This window comes from Mustela erminea, chromosome 3 (assembly GCF_009829155.1).
Source record: "Mustela erminea isolate mMusErm1 chromosome 3, mMusErm1.Pri, whole genome shotgun sequence".
Taxonomy (NCBI): domain Eukaryota; kingdom Metazoa; phylum Chordata; class Mammalia; order Carnivora; family Mustelidae; genus Mustela; species Mustela erminea.
In genome coordinates, this window is record NC_045616.1 from 73,222,018 (window position 1) to 73,240,277 (window position 18,260).

Here is an 18,260-nt window from a genome sequence, read left to right on the forward strand (position 1 = left end):
ATTTGTACTACTTCATCAAAGACATTCTTAAATGAAACTGGCTTTAAAAAACAAACAAAAAAGCCTGCTGAGTATATGGTAGTAAAAAAATATGACAACCACTAGCAGAGTTTGCTGCCACTGCCTTTACAGATGCCCAGGCAGCAACAGTTATACCTGCCTTTGTATATCCAACAATGTTTTTGCACCACCAGCGCAAATGTCCACAAAATGAAAAGAAAATAATACCTTAGTATAGTAAATACTGTCATAATTCATATTACAGATTCATAATATCAGTTATGCAATAATAATACTCTTGAAAGTTTCAGGAACCCCCAGTTGTTTCTGAACTATACAAAGGGGTGCTCAAGGGGCATCTGGGTGCCTCAATCAGTTAAGTGTCTGTCTTTGGATCCCAGGGTTCTGGGATCAAGCCCTGAATGGGGTTCCCTGCTGAGCAAGGAGCCTCCTTCTCCTGTTCCCTCTGGTTGTGCTCACTCACTCTCTCTCTCAAATAAATAAATAAAATCTAAGAAAAAAAAAAAAAGTGCTGCTTAAGATATGCATGTGAAGCAGATCCAGTCAATGGAATGTTATCAAATACAGCTATTAAACGAAATGATACAAATCTAAATGTATGCACATACAAGTTGCTCATGTACCTACTATATATAAATATAATCAAACAGCATAAATAAAATGTATAGTATTTCTATGAATTACATACAGATGTTTATATAATATAAATAAAATCTTCTTTTTAAGATTTTATTTATTTGACAGAGAACACAAGTAGGCAGAGAGGCAGGCAGAGAGAGAGGAAGAAGCAGGCTCTCCCCACGGAGCAGAGAGGACGACGTGGGGCTCGATCCCAGAACCCTGGGATTATGACCCAAGCTGAAGGCAGAGGCTTTAACCCACTGAGCCACCCAGGCACCCCTAATGTAAATAAAATCTTTGGAAAGAAGTATCATGTTATTAAAAGCTACTACCTTGGGGAAAGGGTATTTCCTATCATGTAATTAATTTTGTGGGTTTTAAAAGAATATAGGTTACTTTTATAATTTAAAAAAGTCTTCAAAATAGGAACTTGCTACAAAGAACAATTCTTTGAAAAGTCTTCTTAATTTCACCTCTCTCAAAAGATAGGCTCCTTATAAAAGAAGCAGAAGGAAAAAGGAAGAATGAAAGAAAAGAAAACAATCAAATGTTCATTGGAATATTACCTGTTATTGAAAACAGATTCTGCCAAATGAGGCCATATTCTTCACGTATAAAGATGAAGACTTTATTTAACACTGAGTCAATACCCCAGTGCCAAAGTTTCCAAATAAACAGTGGCAAAGTTACTTAACTATTCCTGATTAAGGTTCTTAGTAACAATTCAGGGTAAGTAAATTCAATTTAGGAAGTAATGAGATTGCCTGCTTTCTAAAACTCAAGAACAATATTGAGGTCAGCAAGCAATTAATCTGAAGTCTCAACTAAAAACAGAAACTCAGAAACCATCACTTTGTTTAGTTTCAAGGGCATTTTCAATAGAATTTTCTTTTCCAGTATCTTTTGATTATAATTATGTAGCCTACTGTGAAAGATCCTAACCTCTGGATCGCAAACTATTTTTTGATTAACATTTTAGCTTGATTACAGGAGGAACTGCTTTCTCAGGAGGATGCTTGGTTATCAATTTGTACCTTTATTACATCTCATTTGGATTATTTTAATTCCTTGTTTCCCATTCTCTTGGACTGTTTTTTTTTATTTTATTTTTAAGATTTTATTCATTTATTTGACAGAGATCATAAGTAGGCAGAGAGGCAGGCAAAGAGAGAGGGGAAGGGAAGTAGGCTCCCTGCCGAGCAGAGAGCCCGATGGCGGGGCTAGATCCCAGGACCCTGGGATGAGGACCTGAGCCGAAGGCAGAGGCTTTAACCCACTGAGCCACCCAGGTGCCCCTCTCTTGGACTGTTTTAATGTCACATGCAAAGTCTGCAGTTTGTAAGAGCTGAATTACCCATTAAAACAGTGTATATCTGGGCACCTGGGCAGCTCACTCATTAAGCATCTGCCTTCGGTTCAGGTCATGATCCCAGGGTCCCAGGTTTGAGCCCCACATGAGGGTCCCTGAGCAGTGGGAAGCCTGCTCTTCCCTCCCCCACTCTCCCTGCTTGTGTTCCCTCTCTCCCCTGTCTCTCTCTCTCCATCTCTGTGAAATAAACAAATAAAATCTAAAAAACAAAACAAACAAAAAAACAGTGTATATATAAACTTTGGGTAAGTGTAACATTGATTTTGAGGGTCTTACTTGTAAGGGAAGCTGTGTTCAATCTACAACTTTGAAATATTTACTGGTTTTTTTTTGTTGCTGTTTTTGTTGTTGTTTTAATATGGCCAGCCTTAGGTAAAGTTATGTGTCTTAGGACAACCTTTTTTACATTTCAGTATCATCCGGAAATGAAGATAAGGATCATTAACAACAGTATTAACAGTCAGGTAGTTGAACTTAGGGACCATGGACTCTGAGCAAAGCATACATAAAAACAAGTAAATCCTCTCAGGAAACTGGCTTTGTAGTAAGCTAAGAGTATTAAATGTGTTTTGTTTTGTTTTTTAAGATTTCATTTATTTATTTGACACACAGAGAGAGATCACAAGCAGGCAGAGAGGCAGGCAGAGAGAGAGGGGGAAGCAGGCTCCCCGCTGAGCAAAGAGCCCCATGTGGGACTCAATCCGAGGACCCTGAAATCAAGACCTGAGCCGAAGGCAGAGGCTTAACCTACTGAGCCACCCAGGCGCCCTTAAAAGTTTTTGAAGAGCATGTATACATTCCTGATGGACATACATCAGAAGATAGGTTCTGCGGTATACATAATCACTAGTGAAGGAAATACTGGTTACAATGATCAATGCTCTGCACATGGTAAGCATACAAAAATGTATGTTGAATAAATACGAAAGACAAATCATGTACTGTGAAGATGCTACTCTTGCCATTGTGTTGAAGTCAAGAGTAGTGGGCAGGACTATTTGGCACTTGACTAAGAGTACACTGAAATGTTTTTAAGATAATAGAGAAATGTGAAAATTTGCAAACAATTTTAATAAATTAGGTTTTCAGCTAACTATAAGGGAAGAAAGTAAGTTATACAGATAAAAATGTGTACATTTTAATAGCACAACTGCTTTCTTTGCAAAGTGAGAAGCAGTAATTTGTAATTATAATTTTGTAAACTGTTATGTAATACTAAAGTGTAAGAGCTAAGTTTTAAAGATTTCTAAGAGCAAAGGAACAAAGACAAATATTACCTCCTGGTAATGGCTTCATGAAACACAAACAAACACATTCATCATGAACAATTTGGATCTACTTGATTTTCTCAGCAGACAAGTTCTCGAGTAGGCTGGCTTTTTCCTATTATCTATCTATAGACTTTAAAGATCACTTTGTATCAAAGGCTAAAATAAAATAAAATAAGGGGCGCCTGCAGGGCTCACTTACTTAAGCAGCTGACTCTGGATTTTGGCCCATGTCATGATCTCAGGGTCCTGGGACAGAGCCCACATCAAGGCACCTCGCTTGGAATCTGCTTGAGATTCTCTCTTTCTCCATCGCCCTCTGCCCTTCCCCTGGCTCATGTGCTCTCCCTCCCTCTGAAATAAATAAATCTTAAAAAAAAAAATTAAAACAAAAGAAAGAAACAATCTCAGCAATTTTAAAGGCAAAAAAAGAATCAGATGGCAAGCCATAAAGTATCAAGTGTGTGTACTTCTACACTGATGATTATAAAGCACTCATGCCTACTCTTCTGTGGCTTCATTCAAGCAGGAGCACAAAACTTACCCAGTAATACTGTGAGATAAATTTGACAATTAATGTAATAGGTTTTCTGTGGTCATCTATAATACTGTTACAGATTATGCAAATAGTCTGTAAACACTTTGCACTGCTGAGTAAAAAAATGCTATCTTCCATTTTCACCAAAATAAAATTTGTTAACTTTCCAAAGTATGTAGGGAGTAAATTTTAAAAAAATAAATTCTTTTCTTTTTTTTTTTTTTAAGATTTTATTTATTTGTCAGAGAGAGTGACCACAGGCAGCCAGAGAGGCAAGCAGAGGCAAAGGGAGAAGCAGGCTCCCTGCTGAGCAAGGAGCCCAACATGGGACTCGATCCTGGGTCGCTGGGATCATGACCTGAGCTGAAGGCAGCCGCTTAACCAACTGAGCCACCCAGGCATCCCAAAAAATTATTTTCGATAGTAAAAATTTATTCTAAAACATTAATTCAGTAATAAAACAGCTTTTAAAAACAGGCTTTTTTTTCAGTATTTTAAAAACGCAGCTCTACTGTCAGCCTGCCTGCAATGTTCCTGATGACAAGTTTGTTACCATTCTTACCTCCTTTCCTCTCTATGTAATGCATTCATTTCTACCCCCTGACTGCTTTTAAGATGTTCTCTTCAACAGTGGATTAAAGTGGCAAGATGATTATGATGCAGCTTGGGACAGTCTTGATTCTTGTGCTTAGGGTTCTCTAAGCTTCCTAGACCTGTGAACTCACAGTTGTCATCACACTTGGAAAAAATCTGGCCATTATTTCTTCAAATATTTCTTTTGTTTTCTGTTTTGTCATTTGGGGACTTGAACTACTTGTACATTAGGCTGCTTTAAGATGACCTATATGGCTTACCCCTCCACATGTCTTTTTTACTGTCTCATTTTGGAGAGTTTCTACTTCTAGCTCTTTAAAATTCACTAATGTTTTGTTCTCCAATACTTAATCTATATTAACCCCACCAGATACTATAGATCTTAATTCCTACAGGTTCATTTCAGTCTTTTTAAAGTAACTTCGTCTTGGGGCGCCTGGGTGGCTCAGTGGGTTAAAGCCTCTGCCTTCGGCTCAGGTCATGATCTCAGGGTCCTGGGATCGAGCCCTGCATCGGGCTCTCTGCTTAGTGGGGAGCCTGCTTCCTCCTCTCTCTCTCTGCCTGCCTCTCTGCCTACTTGTGATCTGTCTGTCAAATAAATAAATAAAATCTTTAAAAAAAAAAAAAGTAACTTTGTCTCTATTTAACAAGCTCAATCTTTTCCTCTAGCATCCTTTTTTTTTTTTTTTTAAAGATTTTATTTATTTATTTGACAGAGAGAGAGAGACAATGAGAGAGGGAATACAAGCAGGGGGAGTGGAAGAGGGAGAAGCAGGCTTCCCGCTGAGCAGGGGCTCAATCTCAGGGCCCTGGGATCATGACCTGAGCCAAAGGCAGACGCTTAATGACTGAGCCACCCAGGTGCCCTTCCTCTAGCTTCTTAACAGAAGGAACAAAGTTATAAAAACTTTCTTAATGATCTTTTCTACTATTTCCACCATATGTATCTATTCTTGGGTAGTTAAAATTGATTAGCCCCACCCCCCCACCCCCGTATGGATATTTTCCATCTTCTTTGCATGCCTGTTGGTTTTTAACGGATGCCAGGCACTATAAATTTTGCCCTGTTAGATACTAGAAATTTTTCTATGACTGTAGTCTTGAGTTTTGTTCTAGGACATGGTTACACTGTTGGAAACAGTTTGATCTTTTCAGATTTTGCTTTTACCTTTGTTTGGCAGGATCAGAACAATACCTAATATGGGAATAATTTTGTATCACCACTGACATACACTTCTGAATCCTCTACCTAATATCCTATCATTTCTGAGGTTTCCACTCTGACAACAAGACCTACTGCTGGGTCTGTCAGCTCTGAGTATTGTTTCCCTAACAACCCTTCCTGGAGGATCCTTCCCTGGCCATGAGTAACTTCCACATTTGTGTGTGTTAATCAGTAGTGAGTTGAAAACTCACAAGGGACCCTCCAAAGATCCAGCAAGTTCTAAGCGGGCTGCTCTCTCTTCTCTGGTAACTTGAACCTCTTTGGCATCCTCAGATTTCCAGCTCTATCTCTTCAAATTGAACAGAACACTGGGATCCCTGTGCCACTCTCGGGAAACTCTCTCCAGGCAGTAAACTGTGACAACTGGAGGGTTCACTGGGTTTGTTTTCTGTTTCTCAGAAATCACTATTTTTCATATTCTGATTTACAGTGCCTTAAAAAAGGTTTCGTGTATTTCATCTTGTTTTTCACTTATTTCAGTTGGAAGGATAATTTCAAAGCCTATTATCTTCATCTTTGCAAGAAACAACTCCAATTTAACAAATCTACAATCTCAAAAAACAAAGGAAATTAAATCTCTTGTGTAAAGCATCCATGACATGGGGAAAGGCTTCTCTCCTTAATCTCCCCTTCACACCTCATCTTCAGCTCTCTGTCATCTCCCCGCACTTTCAGCTCACACCACCATCGTACATGACAGCTAACTCCATGACTGCTTGCTGAATGGGTACTTTTGTGTAACGGTTCAAGAAACTAGATAAGTCTGTGAGTTAACCTGAGAGTCATCTTCTTACTTTTAGGACCCTGAGAGGAAACTGGAAAGGAATCTTTGGAAACACTGGTTTGTTAAAAACACATCTTCTTGCTAATGAAACCATGAGTGATATTCATGAATAATTCTCAAGTGAACTGGGGCAGGGGTTGGGGGCGGGGGAGGCAGGAAGAATAACCCCAAGGTTCTCTTACCTTTGGGCACTAGCCCTGGTCCCCACGCCCCTGGGCCCAATTTTACTATTTTTCTCAGCAGCCTACATGTCATTTGGCTAGTGGCATGGTAACAGTATGTATGACCAACTGGATAGAGTTAAAAAGAGTTTGATTCTAAGTTTCAGTGTTCGCTCACTACTCAAACACATAAAGCATACGGCCCAAGCAAAGCCAAGTGGAGGAAAATTAGTCAGGATGGGGAGACAGTACATACCGGTGTGTGAAAAAAACGAAAGATCCATATCCAAGTCCTATAGAAGAGTCAAGAGATTCTTTACAATTCATCTTTTATTGGTCCCTAAAGAAACTCCTTCTTTACCAAAATGTACATTCTCACCCAAATCTGCATACCGTCTCACTGGTGTTTCTAAAACTTCCCCCAGAAGTCAATCCCCAGGCTGAATGCCAGGTTAAGAATTTCTGCCTAAATAAATGCAATAATGATCTTAAATTTACTTCCCCCACCAGTTTCTGAATTAATGGTTTTGAAACTAGGGTCCTTGGATGTTCCCAAACCCAAATGCACACTTGACATTTTCCCAAGTCTTTATTTATACATTGCTATCAGTAAAACTTTATTTTTAGGCATGGGTACTCATATGCCATTTTCCTCTGTGAACAGATAGAATATAAATACATAAATAAATAAAATGCCTTTAAAAGCTCTAGTTTCTATGTATCACATAATTATTGTAGACTTACATTAATTACTTATACCAAATAACACTAAATACTACCATTCCTTCAAAATATTGCTTAGAGGTTACAAAATGAAGTTTTACAAGAAAGATGTCCCTAGGGTGCATTGTCAAAGCAATAAAAAGCTTAAAGACTAAAATCCACATAGGTAACTTCACTGAATAATCAGGTAAATGATTAAAAGTTTTCTGGAGTGTTTTTTTTTTTTTTTACTATAAAGACCATCAATATGAGAGACCTCAAGAAACAGGATACACAGTTCCTTCCAGGACTAATTAGCTACAAAGTCAATTAGGAAAACTGTGTCTGTGTGGTGCCACTGCTATTTTTCCCCAGCTGCTAATAAGCTGCAAGGTAAGGAAAGAGGTAGTAGGTTATGGATCTAAATTTGTTTTGAGAATGTAAAGAGGAGAGAACTCTGTAATGTTAAGGCAGAGGGAAATGGATCCAATGTGAATATAGCTCATCAATGTGAATATAGCTATCTAAGGACACAAAGAAAACAGGGGTGTATTTTAGAGTTAATCTTTTCCTTTTTATTTTTTTTTAAGATTTTTATTTATTTGACAGAGAGAGAGTGATCACAATTAGAGAGAGGGGGGAAGAAGTCTCCCCGCCAAGCAAAGAGCCCCATGTGGGACTCGATCCCAGGACCCCTGAGATTATAACCTAAGCTGAAGGCAGAGGCCCAACCCACTGAGCCACCCAGGCGCCCCTAGAGTTAATCTTTTCAACTAAAAGGTAAAACAGGGGGCGCCTGGGTGGCTCAGTGGGTTAAGCCGCTGCCTTCGGCTCGGGTCATGATCTCAGGGTCCTGGGATCGAGCCCCGCATCGGGCTCTCTGCTCCGCAGGAAGCCTGCTTCCCTCTTTCTCTCTCTCTCTCTCTGCCTGCCTCTCTGCCTACTTGTGATCTCTGTCTGTCAAATAAATAAATAAAATCTTTAAAAAAAATAAAAAATAAAAAATAAAAGGTAAAACAGGAGAAAAAGTTCCGCTGTTTGCTTGCACATACTATTGGCTAACTGATTTTCTTAAGGTGCCTTAAGTATTAAAGAGAATGCCACAGTTAAAGAAACATTAATATGTAATGCAAGAAACGTTTATTCAACAAAGCTTTACTGTAATAGACAAAGATATATGCACATACATAGACAAAGATAAGTGAGACATCGTTCCTAATTTCAAGGAGATCACAGATTTGAGTTGTAGGTTACATAGAGGTGGTATGGGCAGTTGAGATGTATAGAGAAGATGCTACGTAAGTCCAGGAGAGGCAAACACCATTTCTGTAACTACGCATGGCTAGGAAGGGAAATCAGTGAGTAGAGAGGGTGTCTCGTGAGGAAAATAGCAAATAACTAAGCTGAGTGAAGAGAATGAGGATGAAGAGGCGCCTCTACATGTAAGGACTCGTCTGAGAGTGCTGTAAGAGAGGCAAGAAAACGTGTAATGTGTATGGAAACAAGTCGACTGGTTTAGGAAACAAGAGTGGGGAAAAGGAAGATAGGGCTCAAAAGCGTGGGCAGAACACGGTGCAGAAGTCCATAAAAGACTGGCAGGGACTTTAATTCCTATTAAAGTGGTTCACAACCCTGGCTGGACACCAAAACAACATGTGAAGTTTTTTAAGATATACGTAAGCCTGATTTCTGGCTTACAAATTTAGTAGCACAAGTTTAGTGGGGTGGCAAAAGCTACGTATTGTCCAAAGATAAAAGCAGCAGAAAAACAAGAAAATCTAGGTTAAAAGATAAGAGAGTTTGTGAAAATAAGTTTGTGTAAAGACTATGAAAATAAGAGTAATTATAGGACTTCAGATAAAAGCACAAAACAGAATTTCCAGGACACAAGGAATGGTTAGTAAGGAAGAAGAGGTTGTGACAGAGAAAGGTCAGAGTTTAGGACTATGGATGAGGATCAGTTCTAAATTAGGAGAAGGTCAAGATGTAGCAAGAAAGTGGAGGGGGAACAATGTAGTTCAACTGGGCACAGTGAGAAAAAGCAACAAGAAAGCTCTCTAAAGTTGTAACTTAGCATGACAATGCACACAAGCTGAATAAGAAAGAGTTATTTTCAACAATATGGTATTTACCTTGATTACTGAATGTAATAGGGAAAGGATTCTCAAAAGCAGTTCAGAAACTACCAATAAGATGATGGCTTAATCTCATAATATTATCTGAAAAATAAAAATGCTTTTTGTGTGTAAATTTCAAGATTACTATTAGTTAACTAAGAAAAACACAGTGCCTTATTAGTGACAGCCAAATATGATTCCTTCTACTCGCTCTGTTGAGTTTTTTTTAGAGGCAAAAGAGGTCAGTGAAACAATCACTCGACTGGTTCTCAGTGATCAAAAGATCAAAATCATGCTGGAAGAGTTTACAACTTCCCAACCCAACCACTATCAAAGGGTGCCCTGCTAGCACTGCATTTTGACTGAACATTTATAAAACAGTATGACGGAATATTTTCAAGAGATAACAGGTTAACTTTCTCTCTGACAATGTATTCTAAATTCTACTAAGTAGAAGTCTAAGGAACGCTGGTGCATTTAGTAGTTAGGCAAACAAAAGTTTTCGAGAAGAGTTGACCACAGGATGCAGGATGAGCTCAGGGGAGGAGGAAACAGGAGAGGGAGGGAAAGGTGAAAGCTGAGGTGGTCTACCTATCCTCAAAAAGGGGAAAAAACTGTTAGCTCTGACTTTCAGACAATTCCATTCCCACAGTGCCGTACTCTAGTGCCTCCCTGATGGAGTGCCACATTTGGCAACAGGAATACAGGAGATGTTACTCATTCGGAGGCAATATGCAAGGCATGCTCAGGATCTACTCTATTTGCATGAGACTCAGGATCTCGTTATGAGTTTATCAAATAAAATGCAACCCAACCTAAAAGACATTTGCTGGTTTGATATGCTACAGCCAAAACAAAAGACTGTGATGCCAGGTTTGCTAATGTCATTTGGCCTACAAATACTTAGTTCCACCCCAAATTTAGCTCAGGTACGCTGTAGATTCTGTTTGACCTATATGAGGTACAGTTAAAATTTAACCTATATAAGGTACAAGTTAAAATTTAAAACTCTTGCTAGTCATACAAATATTTGAGCCTATCAAAAGCTTAAGACTTGATTACAAACCAGTAAAAATTCACCTGCAGATATCACTCAGCAAACAACAGCTTAAAAGTAAAGTACAACATGTTAAAATTATATTTCCATTGGTTTGTAATATCGCACAAATGTTTTCAATTCTAATCTACCTCTTGAGAGAGATAATGGAAAAATAATAGTTCCTATTCTTGAGACAGCTCTAAATTTTCTTCTAAAATACATTAAGATATATTCCCACACGTGTACATAAAAGATGAAAAATAAATCAAATTCATTGCAAGTACAAATTATCCTGAAAACTGTTAAAAGAGTTCCCAAATGATATTTCTCTTGAAAAAAACTAATCAAGTAAGAGGCCTGCAAAGATCTATAAAACTAAGAAAAGAGAGAGTGACAGACAGACAGAGAGAACAGTTACTGTCAATGAAGTAAGGGCTATTGAAACACAGTAAAAATATACTTCTAGCAACACTATATATAAAACTGCCACGTTTCATGAGCATGCTATGAATTTATAAAACTACTCTGATGTTTATCACTTAATCTTCATAAGCTTCACATTGTTATTATACATAAATCATTTCTTTGGGCTCTAAGCTCCATTCACTGCCATATGCTCAATTTCAAGAACAGTGTTATCACATAGTGAGCATTCAATAATTACACAAAAAACTTAAAATAATACTTAAATGCAGTAAATACTCAATGTTACTCACAAAATAATTAGCATCTTTGTGAATTATCATTAACCTTCTCCCTGAAATTGATCTCTCTCAATGGGTATTCTTCAAGATAATTTCTCTAGCTCTTCTTTATAGTATATATATAATATATATTATATATATAATCATATATAATAATACATGTATATACACACACACACACATATATAACTGCAAACTACATTTAACTGTAAAAGTAAAGCAAATATATAAATTAATAAACCACCTGTTTCCTAGCCATGCTAATCATGAGGACATGACAAACTATACTTAATCTAAAGATCTAATTCCAATTCCAGTGACTTGTGGTAGCTAAGCTGTGTTTTAAGCTGGCACTTCCCCCTCAAACATGTAGTTCCCGTACATTGTACGGTTTCAGCAAAATGGTATGTGGAGTTTCTCAGAACATTTCAGAAGCTACAGAAATTTTAGAAATCAAAATCATAAAGAATGGATCAGGCTAGGAGTCAAGAAAGCTCAGTTCTAATTTTGCTTTCCCAGAATCTGTAACTCTTGAGTAAGAGGCAACTTCTCTGTCACTTGGTTTCCTCATCAATATCTGATCATAAAATTGTTACAGGACTAAGTCAGATGACACTCTAAAAAATATTCTTTAAAAAAAAAGATAATGTGGAGGGCGCCTGGGTGGCTCAGTAGGTTAAAGCCTCTGCCTTCGGCTCAGGTCGTAATCCCTGGGTCCTGGGATCGAGCCCCGCATCAGGCTCTCTGCTCAGCAGGGAGCCTGTTTCCTCCTCTCCCTCTCTCTCGCCCTGCCTTTCTGCCTACTTGTGATCTCTGTCTGTCAAATAAATAAATAAAATCTTAAAAAAAAAAAAAAAAAGATAATGTGGAGCACCTGGGTGGCTCAGTGGGTTAAAGCCTCTGCCTTCGGCTCAGGTCCTGATCCCAGGGTCCTGGGATTGAGCCCCTCATCAGGCTCTCCGCTCAGCGGGGAGCCTGCTTCCCTTCCTCTCTCTCTGCCTGCCTCTCCGCCTATTTGTGATCTCTCTCTGTCAAATAAATACATAAAATCTTAAAAAAAAAAAAAAGATAATGTTATGCAGATAAGATATTAATATTACTACTTCAAAGTCATGTAAAGTGATGATGTCCGGATAGACCACTATTTTTGCTAATGCTCTACCAGCACAGGAAAATGATAAGTTAGTGTAGTTTTGTTTTGTTTTTAAAGATTTATTAATTTATTTTAGAGAGAGAGCACATGCTCACAAGTGGGAAAGGGGAACAAAGGGAGAGGGAGAAAGAATCTCAAGCAGACTTCACGTTGAGCGCGGAGCCCAGCACGGGGCTTGGTCCCATAACCCCCAAATCATGACGTGAGCCAAAAACCAAGAGCTGGACGATTAACCAACTGAGTCACCCAGGTGCCCCAAAGTTAGTTAGTTTTAATAATGTTCAAGCTTATCTATAGTGACATTACCAACTAAAGCATCTAGTAAGTATATATGAAATTAGATTATTATGTCTAGAAGCAGATCACTAATATATTTCTGGGGCTTAAACTGAGAAATATTTAACATGAAAGTGTGATCAGAAATACCTCATTAACACAGCCTTCCTTACTGTATCAAACGTTTCATTAAGAATGCTTTCTCAGTCAGTACCACCAAGTTGCCAGAAAGCATAATATGCTCAAAAACTTAAATCTGGAAAAGTACAACTTCACACGTCACAAAACAGAAATTATAAGCAACTTAAAATGTTAATGTATTAGCTTAATTATTTATGGAAGAAGTCACAAAATTATTGTTCTAGTCCTGGAGCACAGTGGATAGAGAGAGACCTTAGGAATGAGATGAAATAAAATGAATGCACTGGACTTTCCATTAGTTCCCCCCAAACAGGTAGTATAGACAGGAGCTGGATGAAAAAGGGCTAGATCAGAAGTCTGGACAGCTAAAGAGCTTTCCTGGATGGAAATTTCACCCTTATTTAAAGCAAACTATGAGAATGCTCAGAAATCCATGCAACGTCACCTGGCACATTCGATGTAATGTTAATCATCCACTGTTCAGAATTACAATCACTGCTGCTATCCTCTGCAAAGCAGCTACTGAAATGCAGACACCACATTTTAGGGACCACTTGAAGACAACAATGGCAGTAAGTAAATCTAACTTTTAATTATGTAATTGAGAAACCAAGCAGTCACACTTTTTCTTCCTTGTAAGTGAACAGTTTCACTTTAAAATGAAAAGCCCTATGACACTAGATTGGTTTTCGTTTTAAATAATAGTTAATAGTCATCTACCAGCAAACATTTTTCCCTTTGAAATTACAACCAGGACACACCTAGATAGTTCTCAAAAAATTTCTCATGTTAAAGACAACACAGTATAAGAATGATGATACAATTACTGAAAAAATACATTATTTATACTGGTAACCCTGAAGATACAAGGAAACTAATATCACTACTGAAAAGTTATAGAAAATTATCATGGTATTCATAATTAGACCTACTCAAGGCTACGATAAATAATCCCAGCTTTAACCATAAATGCTGAGGTATCATCAGTATTAGACTAATGCTCTAAGTCTAAGGCACTGGAAATCTTAGTAGAGATGATATAAATCTATATCAAAAAGCTACTGTGATGACTAATTTCAAATAAAATCAACCCCTGGAAAAAATAATGGTTGTTCTGTAAAATAATATTGCCTATGATTAGAACAATAATGATAAAACAACCAGCTCTCAAATAATACTTAAAATCACAAAAATGAAACAAGAAACCTGAAGTGTCATTTCTGAAACCATGCTCATACACTGTTCCTTTATGTGGTATTTCACTTGCCCTCAAAACCCAGTTAGGATTAGAATTAGTACTATGTGCTGTTACTGAGGATTCTCTAGAGGATGAAAAATAGATCTGAGTAGATGAATTTGCTAAGGGTCAATCAAGCAGAATGACATGAATAAAGTGTGCATAAAAGCTGAGGAATGAATAAAAGCAGAATACCTATTACTCATTTACAAGTTTAGACTCTTATGAAAGAAGATGTTATAGTTTCCATAACACCAATTATATATTCTGTGCTTTAAAAAGTGGAGACAAGGAAGGAGAAGACAAACTGTTAGGCTATACTGAAAGGCTATCATCACTCCAGTGAAAATGCCAGGTAGAATGGATTAAATTCTAACAGGGTTTAAAAGAAGGCTGTTATACACAACTAATGAATCACTGAACACTACATCAAAAACTAATGATGTACTATATGCTGGCTAACTGAACATAAAAAAAAAAAAAGTTAAAAAAAATTTTTTTAATTTAAAAAATTCAAAAAAATAAAAGGAGGCTGTCAGGGCCGCGCAGGATCAGCTCCACCCTGAGGACAATTGGAGCCCCCTGTAAGTTAGTGCGGCATAATTCAAGGAGGGAATGTCGTGAGCAGACCAAAATAATGATCACCGGGAATTACTAGGCATTCAGCGGTATCCCATGGCCATCATATATTCAGATTTCTTTACTCTGTTTTTGAGGGATATTACTGTTGTTCTCAAGGGCAAATGACAAAAAGAAAGCACAATGCAATCAGTAACAGTGAGGCCAGGGGACCAGAGAGATTCCATGAGGAAACAGGAAAAAGCTGACTTACGTAGCTATTTTATATTCATGTGTCAAAGTAAACATTTAAAAGTTCAAGATTACAAGGAATTTTAAAGGCAGAAAATTTTAGAGGTTTCTAATTGTTTTTGTTTCTATTTAGCAGTTAACTTAAAGGAATTTTTATAAAGGCCTATGATTGTCTCAGAAAAAAATTCATTATGAAAATTTATGAGGTAACAGGGAATGAAGCAATTTCAGTAAATCTCCTCAAAACTGAAAAGTAAGCATTACAACTTAATTGAGTTTTGAGAATCATATGTTTTCTGTAAGTGAAAGAGTAAACCCTTCTCTCTGATAAGACAAAAAAAGCTTTTTCAGATTAAGAGTTTAACTCTACTTCCTGTACTAGGACTACTAGGAACATAATTTATCTGTTTTAGAAGTACACTCCAAATTTCAAAGCTCAGCTTACATTAATTCTACAACAGGGGAAAGATACATGGATGAATTGACCAACAGACATTTTCAAACCTAAAGAATATAATAATAAATGGTTCTTTCAAATTTTAAAAGTTACTTTTTAACTTACCATCTTTTTTCTCTTATCCTGTTCTGTGGGTGGTTCTTCATCTTCTGTAACTTTTGGTTCTTCAAGATGAGACATTAACATACAGCTACATTAAAAAAAAGAAGTTTTAAGTAAATAAAAAATGTCGCTAACATGCTAAAACAAACCCTGAAAACCACTGGAACATTAATGCTTTTATGTACTACAATGTGAGAAAAAGCTAGATAAGTTGATCATTTTAAGACTTACTTACAAAAATATACCTCATTTTTTAGAAAAAAGGCCATATCGAACTATTTTAGATCACTTGAGAATTTAAGGAAGCAGTTGTAAAGAATTTATAGATATGTGATTTTTAAGCCATACATCACTTGACAAAGCAAGGTATACCCTTTACATTTTTCTAAAAGATGATACTTACAGATATTTAATTAAAATTAACACTTCTGTTACTACCAATCTTCATATGTCTGTAGATTATTATACATGCTTCATAACAATAGCAATAATTTAAATAATAACATCATTAAAACAACATTAATTATGCAATACTCTGCTCTGTGCTCCAAATGGGGAACTTGTCCCTAGAGCACTTGTACCCACAGGACAGTTATAAATCATTTTATTTAGATTATCTGCACCACTGCTTTTCACCATTAACAGAGATAATAGAAATACAGTTTCCTATTCAGTTAATAGTTTCTCTCTTCCAGGGAGACAAGAAATAAATATTGCCTAGTGAATCCAGTTGATGGAGTAAACCTCACTGCTTCCTAATTCAGAACAGCAGAATTCAGTAATTTATGAGTCAAAGGTTCCTAACCAATAAACTGTGGCAAAGAAAGTTTGGTTTCTCTTATGTTTTGTAGCAAGTACAGAAGAAACTTAACTCCTGATTGAGCTGTGTAAATAACTTTTATTTTTATTTATTTATTTTTTTTTTTAAAGATTTTATTTCTTTATTTGCCAGAGAGAGAGAGAGAGAGAGAGCAAGCGCACAGGTAGGCAGAGTGGCAGCAGAGGCAGAAGGAGAGGCAGGCTCCCCGCTGAGCAAGGAGCCCGATATGGGACTGGATCCCAGGACGCTGGGATCATGACCTGAGCCGAAGGCAGCCACTTAACCAACTGAGCCACCCAGGCGTCCCAAATAACTTTTAATTCAAGGTTAAAGACAAGTGCTGACACCAGAAACTTGATCAGGATCAACTCTTGCAGAGGATAGGCGCATCCCTTCCCCCTATTCCCCACCATAAAAAAAAAATCAACTTTTAGAACAACTACTTGTGACCCAGTCAGTGCATACCAGCACACTCAAATAGTAAGAACCTTAAACTGCGATCAGAAACAGCAAGAGCTTAATTCCTAACCTGCCACATGGTCTTAACCTCTTGAAGTTGCAATGCTTTCATCCACCACGATACAATAGAATGACACAGCACAACTAGCTCGCCAAGGGACTCTGGCACAAAGTGAGAAATTATATTATTATCCCAGCCCAAATGCTATTTAGTACAGTGAAATGTCTAGAAAACAACCTAACTCCCACTTTATATTTTAAACTGAAGAGTAAGGAGTTCCTTCATATTAGCCATTTTATACCTGCTGCAGATCTGAATTCTAACTGCAGTGAATCTGATCTCCAGGAAAGTATGCTTCATGTTGCATGAAATTCCTTCACCGCATTCCTCAATCTGTTAACTTACTTGAAGAGTAAAAACTAATTGTTCTCCTTTCCCTAAACGATTTATCAGATAAATAATGGAGTATATTCTTAATATAAATACACATTAACACATACAATTTTTTTCCAGAGACCAAAAATTATTGAGAGGGCAGAACATTTATCCTTTGCAATTCTGCAAACTGCATTCACTTGGGTCTCTGGAAGGTGTAAATTGAGAGGGGAAAAAAAACGAATTTGAAAAACCTAAAGATGAAATTCTCTCCTGCAGCTAAATTTCCAATTAAAAGTCAAATCTTATTTTTTTGACAAATATTAAAGATAGGGAATCATATTTTACATAAAAGGCGTGGTGGGAATTAACAGATTTCTAATAAGCTAAAATATATAGGCAATGAATATAATAATGATAATAATAATAATTCTTTAAAATAGTCTAAAATAGGGACAACTAATATGTGAACCTGGGCAGCCACATACCTCTCACATCCTATACTTACTCACTAAATAGATCCAGGCACTTCACCCAGCTAAATCAGCATCCTTCCTAACAAGAAACTCTAAACAATGAAACAACCACACTGTTAACATGCAACATTAAAGTATTTCTAAAGAAGGGTCATCTGTACACCAATATTCATAGCAGCACAGTAGCCAAACTGGCATAAAGTCTAAAGAAAGAACAAAGATGTCCTTCAACAGACAAATGGATAAGGAAGATATGGACCATATATATAATGGAATATTGGGCCTCCATCAGAAAGGATGAATACCCAACTTTTGTATCAACATGGATGGGACTGGGAAAAGATTATGCTGAGTGAAATACGTTAAGCAGAGACAGTCAATTATCATATGGTTTTGCTTACTTGTGGAGCATAAGGAATAACACGGAGGACACTGAGAGATGGAGAGGAGAAGGGAGTTGGGGAAAATTGGAGGGGGAGACAAACCATGAAAGACTGTGGACTCTGAGAAACAAACGGAGGGTTTTGGAGGGGAGAGGAATGGAGGGTTGGGTGAGTCTGGTGATGGGTATTAAGGAGGGCACGTATTGCATGGAGCACTGGGTGTGGTGCATAAACAATGAATTTTGGAACACTGAAAAAATTAAATCAAATTTTAAAAATTATTTCTAACTTAAAAGGAACATCCAATAAAACCTTGCATTTAATCTAAACAAACTCACTTTGGAATGTCACAATAAAACTAGAACTGAGAGCAATATTCAACTGATCTGCAGTGGGCACTTTGGTTGATTATGTAACCATTCTCCTT

General features: G+C 37.3%; 1 protein-coding gene across 3 annotated transcripts in view; it reads right to left on the bottom strand.

Moving 5' to 3' along the window:
* Nucleotides 1-18,260, bottom strand: part of IPO11 (importin 11) — a 215,873-nt gene that overhangs the window by 22,190 nt on the left and 175,423 nt on the right. For 2 of the 3 annotated variants that reach the window (XM_032336151.1, XM_032336150.1), the window contains one exon: nucleotides 15,323-15,407. In XM_032336151.1, coding sequence (XP_032192042.1) covers nucleotides 15,323-15,407 — 85 coding nt within the window. Of the gene's footprint in view, nucleotides 1-12,910; nucleotides 13,236-15,322; nucleotides 15,408-18,260 lie in introns of those variants that run through there. The other variant, XM_032336152.1, reaches the window with a different exon arrangement.